This window comes from Dermacentor variabilis, chromosome 7 (genome assembly GCF_050947875.1).
Source record: "Dermacentor variabilis isolate Ectoservices chromosome 7, ASM5094787v1, whole genome shotgun sequence".
Classification (NCBI taxonomy): Eukaryota; Metazoa; Arthropoda; class Arachnida; order Ixodida; family Ixodidae; genus Dermacentor; species Dermacentor variabilis.
This window is the reverse complement of record NC_134574.1, coordinates 136,996,452-137,019,187: the sequence shown is the minus strand read 5'-3', so window position 1 is coordinate 137,019,187 and position 22,736 is coordinate 136,996,452. Positions and strand designations below refer to the sequence as shown.

The window sequence follows — 22,736 nt, the reverse complement described above, 5'->3', positions numbered from 1 at the left end:
CCAACTCAACGAGAATTTGCATAGATGTGCCATTAAGTTATGTTCACTCAGTTTCGCGATATCAAGGTGGAGACAAACAGCTTTCAATATTGGAATTTTTTTGGGAACATTGTTTTGGAGAGCACATTGAGGCACAGAGTCGAAAAAGCAGGTGCCTTGCAATTTTGTATGCAGAGCTTATGCCGAATTAGATTGCCGCCTAATACAGATGCTTTGGATGGCTCTTTTAAAGGGACACTTATTTGTGTTCCGTCTCTGGAACACCCACCGCCCCACTTTGGACAACATAGCTGTGTCACTGGTTGCTCGTGACAGCCCATCTCAAAATCAAGGGAGATCAGGTTCAATCCTAGTGGACATAGCACCCACCATCTATGAGATATGAAATGCAAATCATCAATAAGATATGCAAATAATTGCAATGGGGCTCCTAATTGATTTCTCCTATTAAATCAATATAGTTATCACTATACATGGCTTCACTGGTCAGCCACCTTCAGAGTGTAATGGCACTGACTGCAGGCATAAATAAAGTTGTCTCCAATCCAATCCAGTCCAATCATGATAGAGTGTGTAAGTGCGACTGAACGAGGACGTAGAAAGAAACAGACACTCTGTCATGGATGCAGTGAAGCCCCGCCCATGCCCTCGTAACCGCCAGGCACTGTTCCTCCACGCGGCTGGAAATAGTTCCCACTTCAAACTTTTCCTGTGGCTTAAACAAGACTAACCACAAAAATAAAATCATAAGCACGTAATGTTATACGTTTTCCCTCGCCTATTATGGTGGAATGGCGAAAGCCTAATTCTTTGTTGAACTGAAATGAAATGCTTGCTTCGCTGCAGCTATTTATTGTCAAGCTTCATTTCAGATGGCAGGGAAGTTTCATGAATAAAATGGGGTCAGCAGTGAAATGAACTCTACTGCAGATTTTTGAATAGTGAAATGCGCTCATACTCCATACACTTTGTCCACGTCTTGCCGCTTCCGTCGATGAAAATACTCTTCAAGAACAGCTGACACTCCAGAGGTATCAGGTACGACGGCATTTTGAAAATGTCACATGACGACGATTTTGTTCACTTCTGTGATTGGCAGGCGGAGTAACACAACCCAGCACAGTCCGCGTGCCTTGGTTACGAACTGCTGTCTTTATTTTATTTGTATCCTACTTATAGCCCACCAAGGTCTTTTAACCAAGAATATTTTTAGTTGTTTTCATTAAATAATGCATCGTCTATAAGACGTCAATGTCTCCCATCAATTCTTTTTTTTATTGTGATAACAATTATAGGGATACTCCAGGCGAGCTTTCGCCGCCGTCGTGTTGCGTATAAGTTCCAAGTGCGAGGAAATCCTATCGCGCCCTGCAGCCCCTTTTGCTGTAGGCATGAGTGAAAACGAGACAGGGTGAGCCGAGGAGGATGCGTGGATACAGCATACTAGCATGGTGGCTTGATGGGCGCCATATTGCTGCTCGCCCAGTGTGTGCAAAATGGAGGAGCTTGTAGGTGAGCGGTCTGGACCGGCTGCTGTGCGCGACCTGTCTTGGAGGTAATTTTAGGCGGGTACAAAAGCTACAAGAGCCGAAAGGGCTTGCGATTTTGTGTGTGTTGCGTACTAGCATGCCTAGGTCGCGTAATCTCACGTTTCGAAGACTAGTTCAAGCTAAAGACAGCGCGACACTCGTTGCTGCTGCCACCCTTCAACACGCCAGCATTCTTGCAGCGAGCGTGTGTGGCCATTGAGCGAGATCTGTTCATGCATGCCTGTACGCGCATGATACGACACTTGTTAATTCATTTAGTAAGTTATTCATTACTGCAATTTTTAGAGCCGATAAATCGCTAACCTTATTCCGCACAGCTGTGTAATGATTTGTTATTGCATTCGACGCTTCGACATCGCAGACAGCAAAAGCATGAGCGAAAGCGTAACATTCGAGCTCTGTATCTGTTATCCAGAGGGCGCCACCGCTGAGGCGTGGATTTGGACGCCACCTATTGGCGATGGACTGAAACTTTGGCTTTCGTTTTCATCTCTAAGTCAACCCGTTAATCCGGAGTTAACGAAAATAGAGTTATGAAAAAATACTCGATCAGGCTAAATCGATTTTGTTTCTCTTTAGTGCCAGTTCATTTGTTATCAGAGACAACAGCTGATAATTTGAGAACTGGACTTCAAGAATAGTCCTCCAATGAAATCGCGAACCCGTACGACCATGACTCCTTATCGTGCACAGTTGTGGTAATATCCTCCAGCGGATTTTATGGGGCGGGGCGGGGGGGGGGGGGGGGGGGGTTGCACGTCAGTTTAAGAGGAAGCTTCAGCTTGGGCCCAACTCCGACGCGGCCTATTCAAATACATGTAATACGCAAAAACATTTTTCTGAGATAACTCCTGCACCGCTTTTAATCAAATTTGTTGCATTTGAGAGAGAAAGTGAAGTTCTAGTGACTGTTGGAAGCGGAATTTCGATTTAGGGCTTGAATTTCGTTAAACGGATTTTCAAAAATTCGAAAGTTTGAAAAAATAGAAGCACGAAGTTTACAAATTCATAGCTCTGCATCCAGAACAGATATCGCGGTTCTGTAAACGGCATCCATTAGACCATTCAAAGCGGACAAATTCGATATGTCATTTTACATCTTACGTGAATTTTTTACGTTGGTTACAATGGTTCTGCAAAAGCTGTATTTCCATAGTACACATTTTATTTATATTCATGTGTAACATATCAATTATGGCCGCTTTGGATGTACTATTAGATGCAATTCACAGAATTGTATTATCGTTTTTCGTTGTTGAGTTACAGGGTTGTAAACTTGATAGTTTCGTTTTTCGAAAATTTTTGATTATTGCCAATTTTTGAGAAAAAATTGACAACATAACTCAAGATTTGATACCAACAGTCACTAGATTTTGTTTTTCTTTTAAATTCAGCAAACCTCGTCAAATTTGGTGCAGTGGTTGCCGAGAAAAACGATTTCTCCTTTTACATGTATTTAGATAGGAGCACCCCAGCTAAAGCTTTAAAATATTTCTGCCGTTAGGTCGGTTACGTCTGTTTCGGGAAAACACTGTTCACGCATATAGACACTGTATCAAGAGGAGATTACCTGAATTACCAATTTGCTTATTATTATTATTATAATCATCATAATCATAATTATCACTGTTATTGTCGTTATTATAAGATTATTATTCGTATTTTCGACGTTATTGTTATTAGCAAACGATGATTTTCAGAGTTGCAAGCTTGCCTTTCGAGGTTTCAGAGATTTTCCTCGTTTAACTTGAAAATTTGGGAAGCTCTATCGAAAAGAAAGAAAGAAATGAACCCACAAGCTAAGAACGACGACATCCGTTGGTCACTGCAATTTCACGTACTGTTTTAAATGCAGTAAATCTTACTTTAATTGGTTCAGTGGTCACCCAATGAGAACACGCCTTGCTTATACGCGATATTTATATAAATAGAAATCAAAGCTGGCTCCGTAAATTCTTTTATTTCGGACTGAAATCGCCGGCCTGAGCCTAAATGCGGTAAATCTGCCTGACGTGCTCGGGGACCTTGTATAGTAAAGCTTCTGATTAACGTCTCCCTGCTCTTCGATCTAGCGGGCAACCGACGAACTTGAGCGCGCGGCTCGCCGAACGACAAACTGAACGGCGCACCTGTTCGCATTTGCCGCGAAACCAACTTCGAGCCCCTGGATTGGCTAGAAACCGTACCCTCGAGCCAGCGCGCCGCGCAGGAGTTAGTCTCGAACGCAAAGACTCACCTTTGTCAATGAAAAAAGAAGAGAGAAATATTAAAAACATTCCTCCTCACAAAAGCGCGGAGGAGGGAGCGAGAAGTGGCGTGCGTAGAGTCGCCGACGGCTGTCGGTCGTGTGCCGCTCGCGCGCTGCACGGGCGTGCATTGTGGACGATGATCCGGTGTTGTGCGCGGTAGCCGAGCCGCTACTCACGGATTACCATGGTTGCTTCTAGTCTCCGTCGCACCCGGCACTTCGGAACGCGCCGTACTCGGTCACGGACGGCCAGCGACCACCGGGTGTGAGAAACAAAAAAAACGAGCAGCGGCTCGCGAGCCTCGCCGGTGAGTCCGCGGGTGAATCCCCCGCCGCCGTGCCGCTGGCCTGACGGAGCCGCCCGCACTCGTTCTAAGCCTAACGCCGATCTAACGGTGTTCTCGCGTTCGACGGTCGCGTAGGAGGCGGGGCGGGCTGCTTCTCTTGGCAACAGCGGCTTGGAGCAAGCACGTTTCTTTGCCGGCGGAGCGTGCGACTGCTGGCACATGCGGAGCGCGGACCATGTGATCGCATTCCCCCAGCGGAATTCTGCTCGTTGTATACTGATCGCGAGCGGTTACGCACGACGCACCAGCTGTTCGCGTGGCTAGCGCTGGGAACTTCGCTTCGCGCACGTGCGCCGAGATTTTGCGGGGTAGCAAAGCGAGAGAGGCCTTTGCAGTGGTGCGCGCTCCAGAGTATGTACGAGTTCTCTGTGCTACATAGATACATTATGCATCGTCCGTTCGTGCTACAGCGCGAATGTCGTGAGACACAGTCCACGATACACTTCAAGGTGCAAAGTGTTCGCGTTGAGTGCGGATCGCGGCGGCTTTGGGGCTCGGTTTTGACGCCGGTCGTAATTAGTTGCGTCGTCGGCCAAACATGCTATTCGCTTCTCCCAACGATCGCGTGAGCCGCACGTGGGAGTGGTTAGTATATAAATATACAACGCGCGGGCGTAGTTCGTTTAGTTCGACGTGGTAGCGCGCCGAGAGTTTAGAGGCGTGCGAAACTTTCACCCTTTCGCTGTGAGAATGAATTTACCGTCTGTGTATGAATCTAGCTCTGTAACTGGGGTAACATAGAAATATGTGGGAACGGCTAACTGCGATGTATTGTATTCGAATACGCGAATTAGACAACGGGCGAATCGGTTTGAATGAAATTTGTTGCATTGAAGAGAGAAAGCTGGATTCTACCGACTGTAGATGAAAATTTTGATTTTGGGTCTCATCACAAAGATTTCCGCAAATCAGCAAGTTTGTTTGTAACATTAGAACAGGAAGTCTGCAAATCGGCAATTCTGTGGCAAGAGCAGATATCGCAGTTCTGTGAACTCCACCTGTTAGCTCACCTAAAGCGGACAAGTAGAACACATGAGATTAGAGCTTATACGAAATTGTTACAATGCTTATGAGGGTCCTTGCGGAATTTCTGCTCACAAACCAGCACTCTATTTCAAAACGGCGTATAATACATCAATTTTGTCCGCTCTGGGTGTATTAACAGGGGCAATTTACAAAACTGATATTGTTTTTTATTGCCGAGTTAGAACGGTGCACTAGAAGCTTCAGCTACTTTCTTTTTTCTTTTCTTTTTTTTAGTATTGCGATTTTCAAGAACTTTTGTTGAACAAAATTGACGGGCTAAAAAACAAATCTGCTTACTACAGTCGCTAACTTCTACTCTTTTCTCTCTCTCTCTATTTTCTCTCTCTCTCTCTCTTTTTTTGTTAGATCTAACAAGTTCATCAAATTCGGTGCGTGGGATGCCGAGAGTAATATGATTTCTCCGTCATTGTATTTCGATACTGGAGCTACCGAGCTATAGCTTCCTCTTGTGCTGCTCCCGAGAGCATGAGGTATAAATAATCGTTCGTGAGTGCCACCTGGCGTAACCCTGTCGGGACATGTGCTCGTGAACTCTCCTCGACCCACCGCAAATATAGCAGCAGCAGTAGCACTGCAGTTTTCCGTTTCAGGGCCGCCCTGTTTTTCTGTCCGGATTCTTGGTCATCGCGGCCTCAATTCCCGGGCTGGCCTTCCGTGTGCCGCTTTTTCTTCGAGTTTGGGTGGTGCTGCTTTGAGACTAAACTCCGTCGTCGCGTTTTGAATAAGTGAATGAATGAATGAATGAACAGCATTTGGGCGCGTTGACGATTCATATAGCAAACTTACGTAAGCGCGCTAAAGACCGGACATAATTTGTCGCACCGCGTATGGCGCATGTCCCGCATGCAAAGCGCTTTTGCAAGTTTAGAATGAATGAATAAATTAATGAATTAGGGTGTAGACTTGAGTGAGTCGGCTATTCGTAGCAAACTTGCAAAAGCGCCTTACAGACGGGATAGACATAGTTCCGCCTGTTTCTTTGCGTATATGTCCCGTCTGTAAGGTGTTTTTTGCAAGATTAGAATGAATGAATGAATGAACAGGGTGTGAGCTTTGACGCTTGGTGATACACAGTAAACTTACAAAAGCGCGTTGCAAACCGGACATATGGAAAAAAATAAAGAAACAGGAGCAATATACTATGTAGATCCCGTCTGTAACGCGCTTTTATAAGTTTAGAATGAGTGAATGATCAGTTTATTTCCATATGCTTACAAAAACATTGTTGCAAAACCAACGCGCGTTTTTCAGTTTCCCTAGTTCGTTTATGTTGCATAACCGGTGTGAAGGCCAACTGAAACTGCACTTTGGCTAAATTGATTACAAATGACCATGTTATTATAGGGTGCCCAGTTTACGTTAGCCAAGCTGTTCAGAAAAAAAAAAATTTAAAAAGGATTCAGACAACATGGGGCAAATACGATTTTAAGATCTACGGTGTTTGGTTGTCAGACCTCTGACGACGGAACACCGTAGGTCTTGTAACTGTATCTTGCATCGTGTTTTCTTAATTTTTTTTTCGTTGGACACCTTCACTAACGTCAGCTGGTACAGACGGTATTTTCACAGAGGCAATCTTAGCAAAGCCGCAGGGCTGGTGATAGTATAATTTCCTTATTAGCACCCTCAGAACAGCTCCTAAGCGGACGACTCCTGCACCTGGTGGTTGGCGGCTTCGACATAGGCCACAGCACGTTGCCTCCGAGATTTTACAGCGCACATAGAGGAAACTCTATGGCAGATCTCGGAGGCCATGCTGGGAAGCACGCGCTCTAATTTATGCGTCGCTTCCGGCGAGTGCCAATGGCGGCGTTTTCGATGCGGTTAGCATTCTTTGGGAAATTTACCCCCCTTTCCGGTTTGTCCGTGTCCGCTTGTATCTGACCTCTTTTACCCATGACCCAAGTTGTCTGCTGCAGTCGACGACAACCTAAGTATAAAAGATTATATCTACTATACTTATTTATTAATTTTATTTCCAATACTCTCAGGGTATAAATACATTACAGAGTGGAGGGGCATACACAGTAAAAGTGAGCACGAAAAATAATAATAACAGAAGGAGCGAAGCATTATACAGAATAATTATACAATGATTACACGGCATATACGTAGCATTATACAGAATATTTACGTACTTCCGGGAACCAGACACAAGAAAGTAACGTATGGTGCTACAGTAAGTTTGATAGGGCATTTTTAAACGTAGTTGAACCAGCCGTGTCAGTTATGAAGACAGGTAAGTGATTCCAGTCCCTTGCGGTTCTGGGGACAAATTGTTGCGGGCGTGCAGTAGTTGAAAAATATGGTATGTTAACTTTATGGGGATGATCGAGCCGGTGTGAGCGAAATGGCGCTGGTAGGATGAACAAGGATCGAAGAGCGGTGTTGTGGTAGTACACTCTGTGAAAAAGACAAATGCGTGACTGCTTTCTACGGTTGGCTAGGGAAGGAAGACCAAGAGTAGCTTTCATTTCTGCGACGATGGCATTACCATTATAGTTAGCTGAAATAAAGCGAGCGCAGCGATTTTGGACGGCCTCAATGACCTGTATCGATGTAGAGTGATGTGGATCCCACACAGACGAAGCGTATTCTAGCTGGGGCCGCACGTAGGTTGTATAAAGTAACAGTTTGATATGATGATATGTGTTTCTTTTTTTTTTTTTTGTGGCGCAAGGGCCAGGTGTGGCTAAAGAGCGCCATGACTGATAATGTTGTGTTAAGCGCTGGTTGGTGAGTTGCGATGATGGGATGCAACATGGCTGTAAAGTGGCCTAATAATAATAATATTTGGGGTTTTACGTGCCAAAACCACTTTCTGATTATGAGGCACGCCGTAGTGGAGGACTCCGGAAATTTTGACCACCTGGGGTTCTTTAACGTGCACCTAAATCTAAGCACACGGGTGTTTTCGCATTTCGCCCCCATCGAAATGCGGCCGCCGTGGCCGGGATTCGATCCCGCGACCTCGTGCTCAGCAGCCCAACACCATAGCCACTGAGCAACCACGGCGGGTCTAAAGTGGCCTAAAATCAATCGCTATCGTAGAAGCGTAAAACGATATGTAGTATAAAATTATGACAGTGATGCGTGGATTAGTCTATGGGTATAGTACGAATGACAAGTGATCATGGGGCTAAATTGCAAGAATATGGAAATAGCACGTATGCCTCCTTAAGGCCTTTGAGCCCAAAGACTGGGAGACAGCTGCTTTCTTTTAATGCAGCTACCACAGCAGAAACCTCTGTTAAGAGGCCGTGCTACGGATTTGAGTGACAGCGGGGCAAGGTAAAAGTTTCTTTTCAAGTAACCCAAAGTTTGGTTCGCTTTAGCTATTAAGTAATCATCCACGATAAGTCACTGCATATGTAAACAACGAGACAGCGATAGGAACCTGTGGTTTGCAGGGAGTTGTTGTTAAGACGGTAGGACGGAGACATACCGTCATGCCTAGTTACGCCCGTGCTTTTGCATTCAGCAACGTTTGATTGCATCTGCCATGTGCTGCACCACTCTGTTATACGATATTCAGATCACGCTGAAGTGGTGTTACGCCTGAATCGCTGGCTATTTTCCGGTAAATGACGCAGTCGTCGGCGAATAAGCAAGCTTGGGAAGAAATGTTAGCACTTAAATCGTTGATATAAATCAGCAATAAAAGGGGGCCAAGGAGTGACCCTTTGGGTACGCCGGAATCGACTGGAACCAATGAAGAATTGCAGCCGCTAGCTGTAACATACTGGACACGGTAGGAAAGAAATTCGCGAATCTAATCAAGTAATTGCGGGTCAATATTTAACGCACTTAGTTTATGTAACAGTAAGGAGCGATTAACTTTAGCAAAAGCCTTGGCGAAATCTAAAAAAAAAAAATACAATCTACAATAAAGCCCGAGCCAATATACGCATGTAAGTTCTTTGTGAAGGTGATAAGTTGGGTTTTACACGAGAAAAACTTGCGGAAGCCATGTCGCGAAGTCGGGGAAAAAACTATTATCCTTTAGCCATTTGACAAGATGTGTGAAAATGACATGTTCAACAATTTTACGTGGAACTGTGGAACTATATATGGAGCTATATACAGGGTGTCCCAGCTAACTTTAGCCAGAGTTTAAAAATACGCGAATGCCACGTAGCTAGACAGAACCAAGGTAATGTTGTTTGTCGTCGCTTGGAGCTACTCAAATTATATATATTTTTTCATTCAGCCTAATTAGATAGTTAGTCTTAAATAATTAACTAACTTCTCAAATCTTATAATTAGATTAGAAGTGTCAATGAGAAAATTGTGGAGCGGCATGAAAAACTCCCGATACAGGAGGAGGAGGAGACAAAGGAGAGGAAAGACAGGGAGGTTAGCCAGTGTAAGTACCGGCTGGCTACCCTGTGCTGGGGAAAGGGGTAAAGGGAATAAAAGGAGAAAGAGCTTTCTGTTGCTCAATACGTGCTAAATAAAAATGTTTTTCCAGGTGTGAAAGGAACCCACGAATACGTGCAAAGTGCCTCGAGCGGCGAGTCGCGCGGCAGTTTTGCGTGCATTTGCGGGCTTTCACGCTTGGAAAAACACTTTTATGTAGGACGTATTGAGCAATAAACAGAAAAAAAGCCAGGTTTGTTCGTTTCGTTTTGAGCTTGCCTGGTATAAGCAAAACCCGCCGAGCTTAGAGCAGTCCGATGATCTTCCACCAAGACTACCTACGCCCAAACCTGATCCTGTGCCGACTTTTACCCCGCCTTGTGTCCTGCTCCGGAATATGCTTCATTCCCAAAGAGCGCTCGACGAATGGTTCGTACTACGTACTTGTAGCGGTGCGTATACGCATATTGATAGCTGTCGCTGGCCGCACTTCCCGAGTCGCTGCTTTGGTAGTGGGTCCAATCAAAAGTGGTCGGCCACGTCTAATACGGCGGCGACTCCCGCCTGCAGGAAATAGTCGCCGCTGGAGGACGAAAACGAGTACGACGATGATGGCGAAGACATCGCAAAGCACGTGCAGACGTAGCAGACGAACTGGCAACACGAATCTAGGGCGCCGGCGAGCGCGCTGGCGTGCATACGTCACAGTTTTGTGCGATCACGTGCCCGGCTGTGTTTACATTCCTCCTTTGGCCCATCTCGTTGCTCTCTGAAAACGAGGCTTGGACTGGTCGCTGCAAACATGACTCCAAATAATTACCTGTCGCTCTCTGAAGCAGATATGATGTCTCGTGCCGTGATCACTGGGTCATTAGCTATACTTTATTGCAGCGGAAAAAACAAGATCGAAAGTTTTTGTGCCAGTACTCCTATATATATATATATATATATATATATATATATATATATATATATATATATATATATATATATATATAGTATGGGCAACCAGTCTGGCCCTGAGGCCGAGCCGCACTTCATGGAAGATAATACCGCCTTCACCTCATCAGCTAACGGCCGCGCACAAAGACGGCCAGCCACATCAGGCGAGAACGACAGAAAGCTGAGCTAGTTGGTAAGGATTCATTATGCAAAAAGAAGCGAGGCGTGCAGACATGACACAGGAGTAGAGAAACGGACAAGGATAGTCGGCGTTCGTGTTGTCCACTTCTCTACTATTGTGTCCTGTCTGCACGCCTCGCTTCTTTTTACATCAGGCGAAACGTAAGGCAGCCCACTAAGCAATGTATGAGATCCTTGAGCATACCATAATCAGTTTGCGTGGTCGTGTGTTTAGAAAAAAAAACTTAATTTCAAGACGAGACCATGCGAACACTTGAGTCACAATCACGGCACAATTCCACCATGGACGACAGCATAAAAGTACGAAGCACTGTATACATGGCGTGTTTTGAAAGGAGTGTCCAAGTCCACACTCAGTAACATTTAACTACATAGACCCTTGGAAGCGCAGTTACACATAAATTAATTGTAAGATTACACAAAATGATGTTCAATAGATACAGTGTGCACGATGGTTATTTACAATGATGGTGTGACTTCACATAGTTTTGTAGCGGTTCTATGAGATTTGTACATACAAAGACGATCATGCCTACGAGAGCACACAGAAATTACGGGCACCTACATTCATGTATACTGAGTGAATACTTTTGATGGCCTGGCTGCAAAACCAGGCGGGTCGAAAATTAAGCCACGCATGTCCATCAGCCACCCAGAGGAAACGCCGTGACCACTATTGAAGGAACTCCTCATCCCCAAGAAAGATCAACTCCTCTGACAGAAACGACAGTAGCTGAAAGTAGAGCCTCTCCAGAAGTGGAAACAGAGCGCGGCGACGATGTACCGCGGCAACTGCCTCGCACCGGCTACGCCATAGACAAAAGGCCCCCGCAACAATTAAAAGTCGCGCGAAGCGGTCACGTTAGCAGCGACCAGACGTACTAAAGCGGTCAACTCCAAGGCCACGGAAACCAGCATGAACGGCCCTCCAAAATACCCTAGCGACGACGCATTGCAGCAGCACATGCTTGTTGGATTCTTGAAGGGGGCAGCTGGGACACAGCGAAGATGGGACAACGCCCCACCGCTCAAGCCTGTCCCGAGTTGGAAGCACTTGCCACCCTAGACGCCACGTGAAGTCGTGTAGGTGGCCAGGCAGAAATGATGCCGTTATTGCATCCCACGACACATGATTGGAGCGTGCGCGGTGCGCTTGGGGAACTAGAGGAAGCACTAAGGCTGACACTGTATCCACGACACGGTTTTCGAGAACGTCTACATCAGGACATACCTGTTGTATGTGGCGATAAAATGCCAATGCCGTAGAGTAAGATGCAGGTGCGTTCATCACTTGTGGTCGGTGATTTAAGTGTACGCCCGTAGCATGTAACGCATTTTTGTGCCAAGGAAATAGCAGGCGAGTTCACGTGCAGTACACTGATCACGCTGTAACAGAAGGAGCAGAAATCGCAGGGCAAGCAGCCGGCAGCGGACAGACACGGATGGGAACGCGAACCCACCGCGAAAGCGTGGTTGCCGAAGCACCGCGCGACAGACCAGTTCTGTACTGCCCGACCAGAAGAAGGAACCGAGGAGGGACTGCAAGGACCTAGTAACCCGTAATGGTGGCTGTACAACGTGACAAACATACCACACTCGGCCGCAAAATACAGATTGCGCTAAGTACCTTTTTTCAAGTAAGGGAAGATATACCCTTGAACATCCTGAATATTTCGCCTTACATCTTCAAGAATTGAGAGCCACACAGAGTCTGATATGCCATCATATGTGTAATCAATACCTAAAATACGAATAGAATCGCTCTTTTGAGGACGGAAAGGGGGAATTAGGTGTGTCTGTGGGGAACCAATGAACAAGTAACGACATTTAAAAAAATTTAGCGGAGCACCTGAAACATTTCCGTACCCAGTGAAAATTCGAAGGCTAAGTAAGGCGTAATTTGGTCCTCATTCCCGAGACACCAAGTGATGATACAACACCGCTATTAGGCAGTGGCAGACAGCGCACGTAAGGTTAAGTACTGAGCGCAGTAATGGCTCCAGATGCGCCGTCGTTAGCTGGTAAGAGGACTTAGCACCTGGAGGTGCCGCCATATGGTGCCGCATCCCAGAGCTTACATGCACTCATAGACCGAACACCATTCGGTACATTCGCTGGAGCAGCAATGCGTAAATGAAAGTTAGGATTACAACTACTTCGGCGCTGTTACGCTACCCATTACACCTTGAAGAACCACCGATGTTGCAGCGATGGATCGCGGTTTTTTCCTGCAATACATTTATTCATTGTCCACCAGAATCGTGAACCGTAGAAGATTTTGAACGATAGCCTTATACAAAGCACACACCTTTTAGTTTAAAGAGGCGATAGAGATAGGAGAGAAGAGATGGGAGCAGCATTTTATGCTGAATCGCAAAACGCAAACTGAATCTTCGGGTTGCGCGAGCGTTGGCTCCAATGGCGCGCGATGCCGATCTCAGAGGCTGGGCTCCGATTGAGAGTGCTCGGACTGTTCTATAGACGTGGGGAGCTGTCGTGCACTTGCACCTAGGAAGTTAAAGATATGTTGGATTGGCAGCCCTCCCAGATTCTTAACAGCAGAGGTGAAGTCAGCGCGTGTCCCTACTTCACCCTTGAAAGCGTGCTGAACTTCACGGAGAACAGTCGCAGTTCAACTACTCGTGATCTGACTTGGAGACTGACAAAGAAGCTTGAGATCAAGTTAAGGACCGCGCAAAGAGCAATGGAACGAAGAATGCTAGGCATAACGTTAAGAGAAAGAAAGTGCGGTTTGGATCAGAGAGCAAACGGGTATAGCCGATATAATAATTGATATTAAGAGAAAAAAATGGCGCTGGGAAGGTCATGTGATGCGCAGGTTAGATAAGCTTTGGACCATTAGGGCTACAGAATGGGTACCTAGAGAAGGGAAGCGCATGCAATAGAGGACGGCAGAAGACTAGGTGGGGCGATGAAATTAGGAAATTCGCAGGTTGGAATCGGTTGGCGCAGGACAGGGGTAATTGGAGATCGCAGGGAGAGGCCTACGTACTGCAGTGGACATAAAGTAGGCTGCTGCTGCTGCTGCTGCTGCTGCTGCTGCTGCTGCTGCTGCTGCTGATGATGATGATGATGATGATCTGTTAATGTAATTTTCAGACTAACTGGAAAATAATAGGAGGTTGTTTCGCGGCTGACGCCTAGACGGGGATATTCGCCCAATCCCCGAATAATTCGCCGGACCTTTGAACAAAGTAATTCTTCTTCTTGTTTCGGGCTACAATATTGCCTTAAGCTGAGCAGTGACATCGTGATTTCTGTTACAAATAGGTTGCCAAGGTTTTCAAGCTTCTTTCTAAAACCAGCGACACGGACAGGAACATCGAGAAGCGTCTCTATATACGGCAAAATTGGCTTTGTAAAAGTCATAAGAAGCGAAAAAGAGCGCTTTCTGTTCTCCGCTGAATGCCAACGCTAATCGATTACCTTCGTAAGATGGAGGTGGCCGGCTTCACCTTTAGGATATCATTTCCACATTAGAAGTCTTACAGCGAAAGCTGTATTTGACTAACCTTCTGTAATTTTTTCGGCGTCCGGCAACAGAAATGTGGGCCGATCCTCGTGATAGTGCGGAAAGGGTACAAGCTCAATGACACATACCCCTGTGGGCTTGTGAACCTGTAACGCGCCCTTGAACTATTCTTGTCACTCGGGGGACCCTAAGAGCTCCCAGGCACACGGGTACAGATGTTCTTGAAAAAAAAAAAAAAGAAATGTATCGTACAAATTTTTCAAAAAGGACTTAAAAAAGTATCGGCGCCAACCGCGCGAATGCGCTAGTGCCAGTGCTCGCGCGTCGTCGTCTTTTTTCCGCAGCTGGCTTCCATTGTGCAAAAAACTTTCATCAACAACAATGGCGCGAGCGTCGTTGTCTTCCCCAGCTGGCTCCGTTGCCACTCATCATTCCAGCGTAGAATTCGCTTCTGTCGTCGTAATTGGGAGGCCGCGGCTACTGAGGTATGAGCCATTAAGGGAGTGTGAGCCATTCATTGTCTTACGTAACGGATACATTTAATAACAGAGGTGACACGCCAATGTGTGTGCGTGCCTATATCGCCGCGATGACCACAGATTAGGGCAATGAATATGTCCGTACTTTTGTTCAATATTTTGGGTCACCTCTGCGTCTTGCGCTAAACAACTCAGCTGGTCAACTGCCTTCGCAGAGTGGAATGACTCACGAATTTTTTTCTTTTAAACCTCTTTGGCTTGTACGTAGGCTCCCGTTGAAATATTGACTGCGCTGCATGGAGCCGTTACAAAAGAAAGTTGTGCAGCGACCATTGAAGAGGATTGTTAGTCTAAGCAGATAGCCGTACATGAACATTCGTGTTTGGGGCCACGTTTCGCGCAACAAGTGGTGTCCGAATGCACGCCCCAGCGACGGTAACAAATACAGATCTCGAAGGCCATGCTTTTGCAGGCTGTGTGAGGCGGAAATGATTGAGGGGACCGGAAAGACGTCATGGCCGTCAGGTTCTTGTCCTTGCTCGGTACGACGCGTATTTGTTGCTCTTTCAACGCTATTTGGGCGAGAATGCGTTTGAGGGCCGTTCTATAACAATTAATAATGCGAAGTTCGAAACCTTACTCGATTTGTGTTCTATATACCATAAAATTCAAACAGCGCTAGACGACAGGACCAGTAAGAGGAGGAGACAAACACGGCGCTGATACCACATCTATGCTAAAACCAAAGCACAAAGCCGGGTTCCCCTTCAAGGGAAACTTTACAACTGCCTCCGAGTTCGGCACAACAAACGGGTTAACCACGGAAAGTGCTGACAAATGCTTATTGAGGTAAGATGATACCACTAATTGCCAAGTTTGGTGTTCAGAGACTATTGCTTGAAAAGGAACGCTGGGCTAATGTGTGTTTGCCGAGAAGAAAATTTCAAGCAAAGGGCGCTCTGCATCCTTAACTTTATGTGCCAAACTTAGAAGCCCCATGCCTTTCAATAATGAAACGGCTTCCTTCTTATTCTTTACCGGTTCCTTACTAGTCACTTTAAAATGTTTGCCTATTGACTCAAGCGCCTTGTTTGAAAACTGTTTCAGCGCCGTGTTTCTCTCCTCCTCTTTCTGGTCCTGTCGTCTAGCGCTGTTTGAATTTTATTGTTACCAGGGAACACCAACTCGCCCAATCCGCTGCCCTTCTGCAGTTCTATGTACCGTCTGTTTCGTCGACGGTCGTCTCTAACTGTTAAATATAACTAAGGGATTCGAGATTCAAAATTTCACCGACGATTACGATACTCCCTAATCCGAAATTTGAGCGCAACTCTATGCGTGTTTTCATTTCGCGATATATTGGCTGGCGCGGACAATCTGTCTCGGGCGGCACGTTGCAAACGGGCCGAAGTGGGGCGCGACTGGCTCGCTGATCGGGAGACCGCGAGAGGCAGCGCGTGGGTGACGCATAGGCGCGATCCACAGCAGACAGACCTCCGCCGATGCAGCGCTTCGTTTCCATATATGGCATCAGTGGACGCGCTCGCCGTGTGTCTTATCGATGGCGTCATCGGCGAACAGACGACAGGCGCTACTCTGGCGCCATCTCGTAGCCATCGTCGCCGCAAAGACCTTTTTGCGCGGCGCTACGGTTTTCTTCTCACGCTTTCGCCATACCCTCTTCCTCCGCTTTCCGCCTCATGGTACCGCTGCACCCTCCTCCTCTGCTTTCCTCCTCGCGTTATCTTCGCTGTCGCGCTCTTTCATCTCCCTCTGCGCTCCGCGTTCGCTTTCACCCTGTGCTCGCTCGCTCGGCTACGAAGGACAACGCCGACGCTCGCCTCAGGAACGGGTGCCTAACAGCTGCGCTCTAATAACACCTTGCGCACAAGATTGAACTATCGCCGGATTTCCTCCAGTATCCTTAGCATGAAACGCTGTGCCTCCGGGCGCTCGCACCTCGTCAGCGACAGCTCCCCGAGAATACTAGAAATGGATCTCGAAGGCCACGCTTTTGCCTTAATGTGGGTGGTCCAAAAGGCGATCGTTACTTTTGATGCCGGGGCAGCAGTCTCGGAGATTGGCCGATGCTCACTTTTAGGATGAGCACTGACGAGACGTTGGCGATAGTTGTGCGCAGAACTTCGGAGGCCGTGTCAAGGCAACGGAAAGCTTCGTAGTGGGGGGGGGGGGGGGGGGTGAGGTGGCATATTCGGGCTGTGATTCGAATGTCTTTCGCACTTTTCCGCGTTGCCAGGAGTCGAGAGTCAACGCTCTTGTGAAACGCCCAGCGCAACGCGACACTTTTCGTAGCTGCAAATCAGCCAAAATACAAGGTTCTTGGGCCGTTATAATTTAGCAGAATTACTGAAAGCTAGGAGAGTTGGTACATGTTCATATCCTTACTTTTGGTTGTGCACGAAACACGCGGACGAAGTTAAGGACTAGACGACACGAGCGCAACTATCAGCTGGTAATTTTATTGGAAAAACATAACTTAAAGGAACACTAAAGCAATACACTAAATTTAGCCTGGACGGATAAAGCGTTCTGTGAAAAAATCTGTTGTCGTTAATTTCGAAACAATAGGTTGATTATTGGAAGAGACAATGAAGCTCAAATTTCCAGTTTCTGAATTTCTTGCCGAACTCCCAGCACCGGCACGTCATTGTGACGTCACGGATTTTAAAGTATTTTTTTTTCGTGTTTAGGCCGCGTCGGCTCAGCAAAAGTTCCTAAAACTCGTCATGTTCAATCTGCGACTCCTTTAGAACACAATGTAGTCTATCTTTACCGCTAAAAAAAAAGAAAACATTAACTAGGCCCTATGAAGACGCTGTCAATATACATGACGTCACAGCGAACTGGTGCGGGAACTTCAGGGAGGCGTCGCCACCCGTCTTTTGCTATTGCACTTTTTCTGGCTTACCAAGCGTCTTATCGTGACGAGGGTGGTGTTTTTGGTATTGTATACCGGTTGCTTATTGATCGAGAAGAAATATTTTTTTCTCTTTAGTGTCCCTTTTAAAGAACCTTACAAGTGCTATCTGGTGGTGAAACCAACGCCGTGACAACCAAGGAACAATCTAAACATTGAAAACCAACACGTTGCGCTCGTGTTAAGTCCTTTCCTTCGTCCGCACGTGTGCTTCGTTCCCGACACAGAGCATCGTTATAGTTAGTATGTCTGCTACTGGATCGCTCCATACGCCCTTGGCTTGGAGAAGCCAGATTCGAAACCGTTCATTGGTCATAGACGCTTCTGTCGGACGCTCTTCTTCTCTTCAGAATGGTTGGTCAAAGTAGAGGGAGCATCATTCTGCATCGTATATCCAGTGGCGTAGCTGGGTCGTCTGGCACCCGGGGCCCATAGGTGTTCTGTCACCCCCCCTCCCCGGGCGCTCCCATGTGTAGGGTAGCAAACCGGTTACGCTACACTGGTTAACCTCCCTGCCTTCCTTCTCCACTTTTTCCTTCCTTCCCCTCCCCGGGTGTAGTCGGCGGAAAGAGGGGTGTCTTCAGACGTATATGACCCCCCCCCCCCTACAGCCCCCTGGCCCCCCTGTTGCTACGCCACTGCATATATCCCTCTGCTTTGTTTCAATGCCTGCTCAGTGACGTCATCGCCAGCGACACCTAGGGGGCGCTCTTTTCGCAGTATAGTTGGTCACAGCAAGATCATTAATTGGGCGAACTGGTGATTGATGAGGATGTTGGAGATGATGGAGATTCATCGTCTCGGATAAGCAGTGCTAACAGTAGGCAAAAGACAAACACGGCGCTGACTCGCAACTCAAACTTTTATTTGAATAAGCACTGCTATACAAACACTTCACACGTGCCACGTGACAGCAGCGTGAAACGAGGCAAAACAACAGTGAAAATGTTTTGCCTCTCTACAGGAACACATGTGACAGCTGTTGGACAGTATGTATAACACCACCAGACGCAAACAATGACAAGCTTCCTTCCGCATTCTGTATAGATTACATGTAGGAGTGCTTAAACTAACCGTGCTATAGCAATCGCGAGAAGTAACTACCGCGTCGTTCAACCATGTTGACGGCTGGTTTACGCATTTAGGTTACAAAAAAAGTTAGGCGTGCGGACACGGACACAAGAAGGGTGAAACGGACAACACAAACGCCGGCTATCACCTGAAAGGTAGCACAGTGCCGGAAAAGAAAGTTGAGACAAACCTTATCTGCGCTTAATTGCTTGGGATAGGCAGCGCCAACCGTCAATCAGCGCACACGCGCGGGCCTACGGGAAAGATAACTGTATAGGCATGACATTTCATCTCTGTGTAAGGTAATCGAAGGCTGGGGTTAGCGCTCACACTTTTGCTATTATTGATATGCCTAGCCTCGACCTCAAGACGCGCTTCTTCCTTCTCCGTTGACTCGTGCGCCTCGTTGAAACTTTCCTGTCAACTGATCCCTGCGCACTGCCAAGATTTGAGTATCTTATTACGCGAGCATCCACACTGCGTGCAGGCGTCGCGCAGTATCCGAGGGCGGATTGTGTTTTCGATCAACGCTTTTGTTTCATGAGCCTGATATTATTGCACCTTCCCGACTGCCCTATGTCGATATGCCCTCAAGATAAAGGCAACAGGTACACGATGCCAGCCATTCGCCCTAGTAGTAACCACACTAGATGGCGCTTGGTTAGAGTACCGCCAACTTTCTTTCGTGGCACGTCGCGCGTAATCAAAGAACTGGGCACGCAGAGGCAGCAGCACACGGCGCAGAAAACAAGAAAACAAAAGTTATCTGTGCTCTAGCAACAACTGGTATCTATATAATGTATGGCAACGTGGCGCCTCCGCGGTGGACCACTGACTAATTCCGTGCATTGTGGAGCGAATGCGTCGTCAAGTACCGTCGCGTTGCTGTTTTGAGCCAATCAGAGAAGGCGAGGTATAGCTGCCCAGCTGCCAGCCAATCAGATATGATAAGGTGGTGAATAGGCACCCCGTCACTCCACTGGCTTTTGGAAATGGTTGAAACCGACATGGGAAACTTCTACAAGACCTCGAAGGTGGCCACCGACGCCGGCATTATTTTCAGAAATAGTGGGCCTTCTCATTTTTGATTCGCACTAATGTTCACTTTCCGACTTCAGGGGACTGGCCAAGAAGTAGGTGGTAGGAAAAAGAAATTACATAAGTGCAGAAATGGGGGAAGAGGTGAAAGAGGATTTAAACTCCAACCGATTGCCCAGTTAAATCCGTTTCGTTCTTTCGTTGTTAGTTTCGGTACATTTCAGTTCAGGCTACGTCGTTCATTGTGCTCGATCTATCGCACTGAATGTGCCATTTCTTGAAAACTTCCTAGTGAAATTTAACTTACATTCATTAGACCTTATCCACCTGAGCCAATTACCCAATCCCCCACAGTGGGTGAGCCATAAGGTACGACAACAACAATACCACCACCACCACCACCTACAACAACAACAACAACAACAACAACCGTGGAAAATGTCTCGCACACACTAAACAAGCGCTGTCAAATTTCACAATTAGGATTACCTATACAGTATGTGGGGCTAACCTAGTTGGAGGCACGAGGACGCTGCGAAGTTGTTTTGAAACTCAGATTAGCTGTTGATACATCACATTTTTTTTTTTGTTCAACACAGACCCTGGCGTTGGAGTTCCGCTGCTTGCGGCCATGGCTCGTTTCGTGAGGAACAGTCGCCGTCCGCATATGCATCGCTGGAGAACGCGTAGCTTGAATTTCGGATGCGTTCGCAGCTTTTAATCTTCAAACGCTCGTCCGGTCCGGCTCGCTGTTTTCCCTGCATGTTTTATGCGGCTGGCTTCCACGAAGGAGCCTCGTTTTTCGCTCGTATATACATACAACATTCCGTTGTATGTATATAAAAAAAAAGCACTCTGTTTTCCACGAATACTTTTATACTACTGGCTCGCATAACCCTATCGGTTGCGGTGTCTCCATATGGAGATGTAACTTACATCTCAATGCTCATTTAACGAATACGCGATAGGGTAGTGACTGCACTTGTATAGCGCCCAAAATATGCTGTTGATAAAGATCTTGAATATAGCTCTGAATGTAAGCGTATAGCCCTCTGCTAGCCAAAAAAAAGAAAAGTCTTAGACCGCTTTAGTTCGAAGAGTGATGCAAAACATTTTAAGAGCAGCACCACAAGGTTTGACGAGAAATTCAACGTGTTGCTCTCTATCACTTACTTACTTAGCGTTCTTCCTTGCGCTAAAAGACCTTCAACGCAATTATATCCATCGCACCTACTCGTAAAAAAAAAAAAAAATTAAAAATCACTTCTATTCGCTCTATACAGCGTCGTCTACATCTGGTGAATATCCGTAATGAATTTTTTTTTTAATGAACACTGGCCCGACGTCACTTAATTATCCCCGCTACAATCCCGAAGTTTTTCCGGAAAGCTATGCGCCGTGTTTCCAGAAGCGCGCATAAATTTGGAAGGCCGCAAAAGAAGCGCTCGGTTGATAATTCGTGACTAGAAGGGTATAAAGTGCAGTGCGTCTACCTGTGATGCGCCCCCCTCCCCCTCCACAACGCAGTCTTGCTCTACCCTCGCAGTTCCCGGCCTGGTCGTCCAGCTGGCGCACCGATGTCTCGGCGCACGCGAGGCTCAGAGTGGCGGCCGGAGGAGGAGTGGACATCGGCTCGCGTAGCATGATCATCGTCTGCTTGACATGCCTTCCATCTGGAGGAGCCTCATCGTGCTTCTCGTCCTCGTCATCGCCGTCCTGCAGGTGAGCGTCTTCTCGCGCCTGGATGGATGGATGGATGTTGTGAGCGTCCCCTTTGGAACGGGGCGGTGGGTGGCGCCACCAAGCTTAACCGACCTTAAACTATACCGTAGCGCCCCCTGTCTCGCTTTCTCGTCTCTACATTTCGCGTCGTCTGCAGTTCCTCTTGCGCCGTTTCTTTGACTCGATCGGAAGTGGATTTTCGCAGCCTAATGAGGTCGAAATCAATCAATCAATCAATCAATCAATCGACCGATTGATCGATCGATCGATCAATCGATCTCTCAGTCCAGTCGGTCGGTCGGTCAATCAAATATCAGATTACGTTAGAAAGTTACAGCGCCAGTTTTTGCACACGTATACAACGTAGAGCTCTCAGGATGCGACTTCGAGGAGAGTGAATCTCCATCGCTGTCCTGGTTATATGTGGCCGAGCCGCCCTCCGTCGCTCAGTGCCGCGATGACGCCGGCCAAATCGTTAGTTGCCGCCCTTAATTGGCACCGCTGCCACTTGCGCGTTTTGTGCCCAACGCCTCATTTTATTGGAAACAAACTCATAGAGTCAATGGCTTTGATATGTACTTTTAAAATCTCCGTCTCCTTGCAGACGTGGTTGTGGCGTGGTTCGTAGGCTCAAGAACAGGTTATTAGCAGTCGGTCTGTTATACTAGTTGTCTGTTATATTAGTTGACAGAAAGTGCGAGGTCAGAAGGCCTGAGGTCGTTTGCATATACGCATCCTAGAAACATCACAGAAAAAAAGAAGCTCTTTATCAACGAACTTTAGACGTTTCAGGAATGCGTCTTATAGCCGTCCTGTAGACATAAAAAAAACAGGTCTGTGCGCGTCCTACTGTAGACTGACCAAATCAATTTTCGTCAGGGTACGTGCAGCAAGCACTCTGCACACACTGCTTCGCGGCGAATGCACCCCCTTCAACAGCGCCGGCCCATCTCTGTCCCGGCCCCCCCCCCCCCCCCCCCCGTTCCCGCCACTCAGCATCGTCGCGATGGTGGCGCCTGCCAGATCATTCATCGCTGCCTTTTTGCCGCCTTTTTGTCTCGTTCTGTTCTCGGCTGGCCTCGCTCGTGCAAGCGCGCCGCCGCCGCCGCGATCCTTAATTAACGCCCGGGTCTCCGGCACTGCCGGCCCGTCCGGCCTCTATAGCCGTGTAGCTTCGTCTGCTTGAGCCACTCCCCCGCCGCCATCACGCGTATCTTGTGCGCTTGTGTTATGCTTCGACGCGCGCCGAGTTTCTGCGCCTCTGCGTTGCTGTTCTCCTGGTTGTTTTTCGTGGTAGCAGT

The 22,736-nt window shown here is 47.2% G+C and overlaps 1 protein-coding gene across 2 annotated transcripts in view; it reads left to right on the top strand.

The window, feature by feature from the left end:
* Positions 1–3,886: 3,886 nt before the first annotated feature.
* LOC142587970 (beta-1,4-glucuronyltransferase 1-like) overlaps positions 3,887–22,736 on the top strand; it is a 365,814-nt gene continuing 346,964 nt past the window's right edge. Inside the window, exons 1-2 of one of the 2 annotated variants that reach the window (XM_075699371.1) lie at positions 3,887–4,106; positions 21,260–21,435. In XM_075699371.1, the coding sequence (XP_075555486.1) occupies positions 21,376–21,435 (60 nt within the window). In that variant the 5' untranslated portion in view covers positions 3,887–4,106; positions 21,260–21,375. The remainder of the gene's footprint in view (positions 4,107–21,259; positions 21,436–22,736) is intronic. The other variant, XM_075699370.1, reaches the window with a different exon arrangement.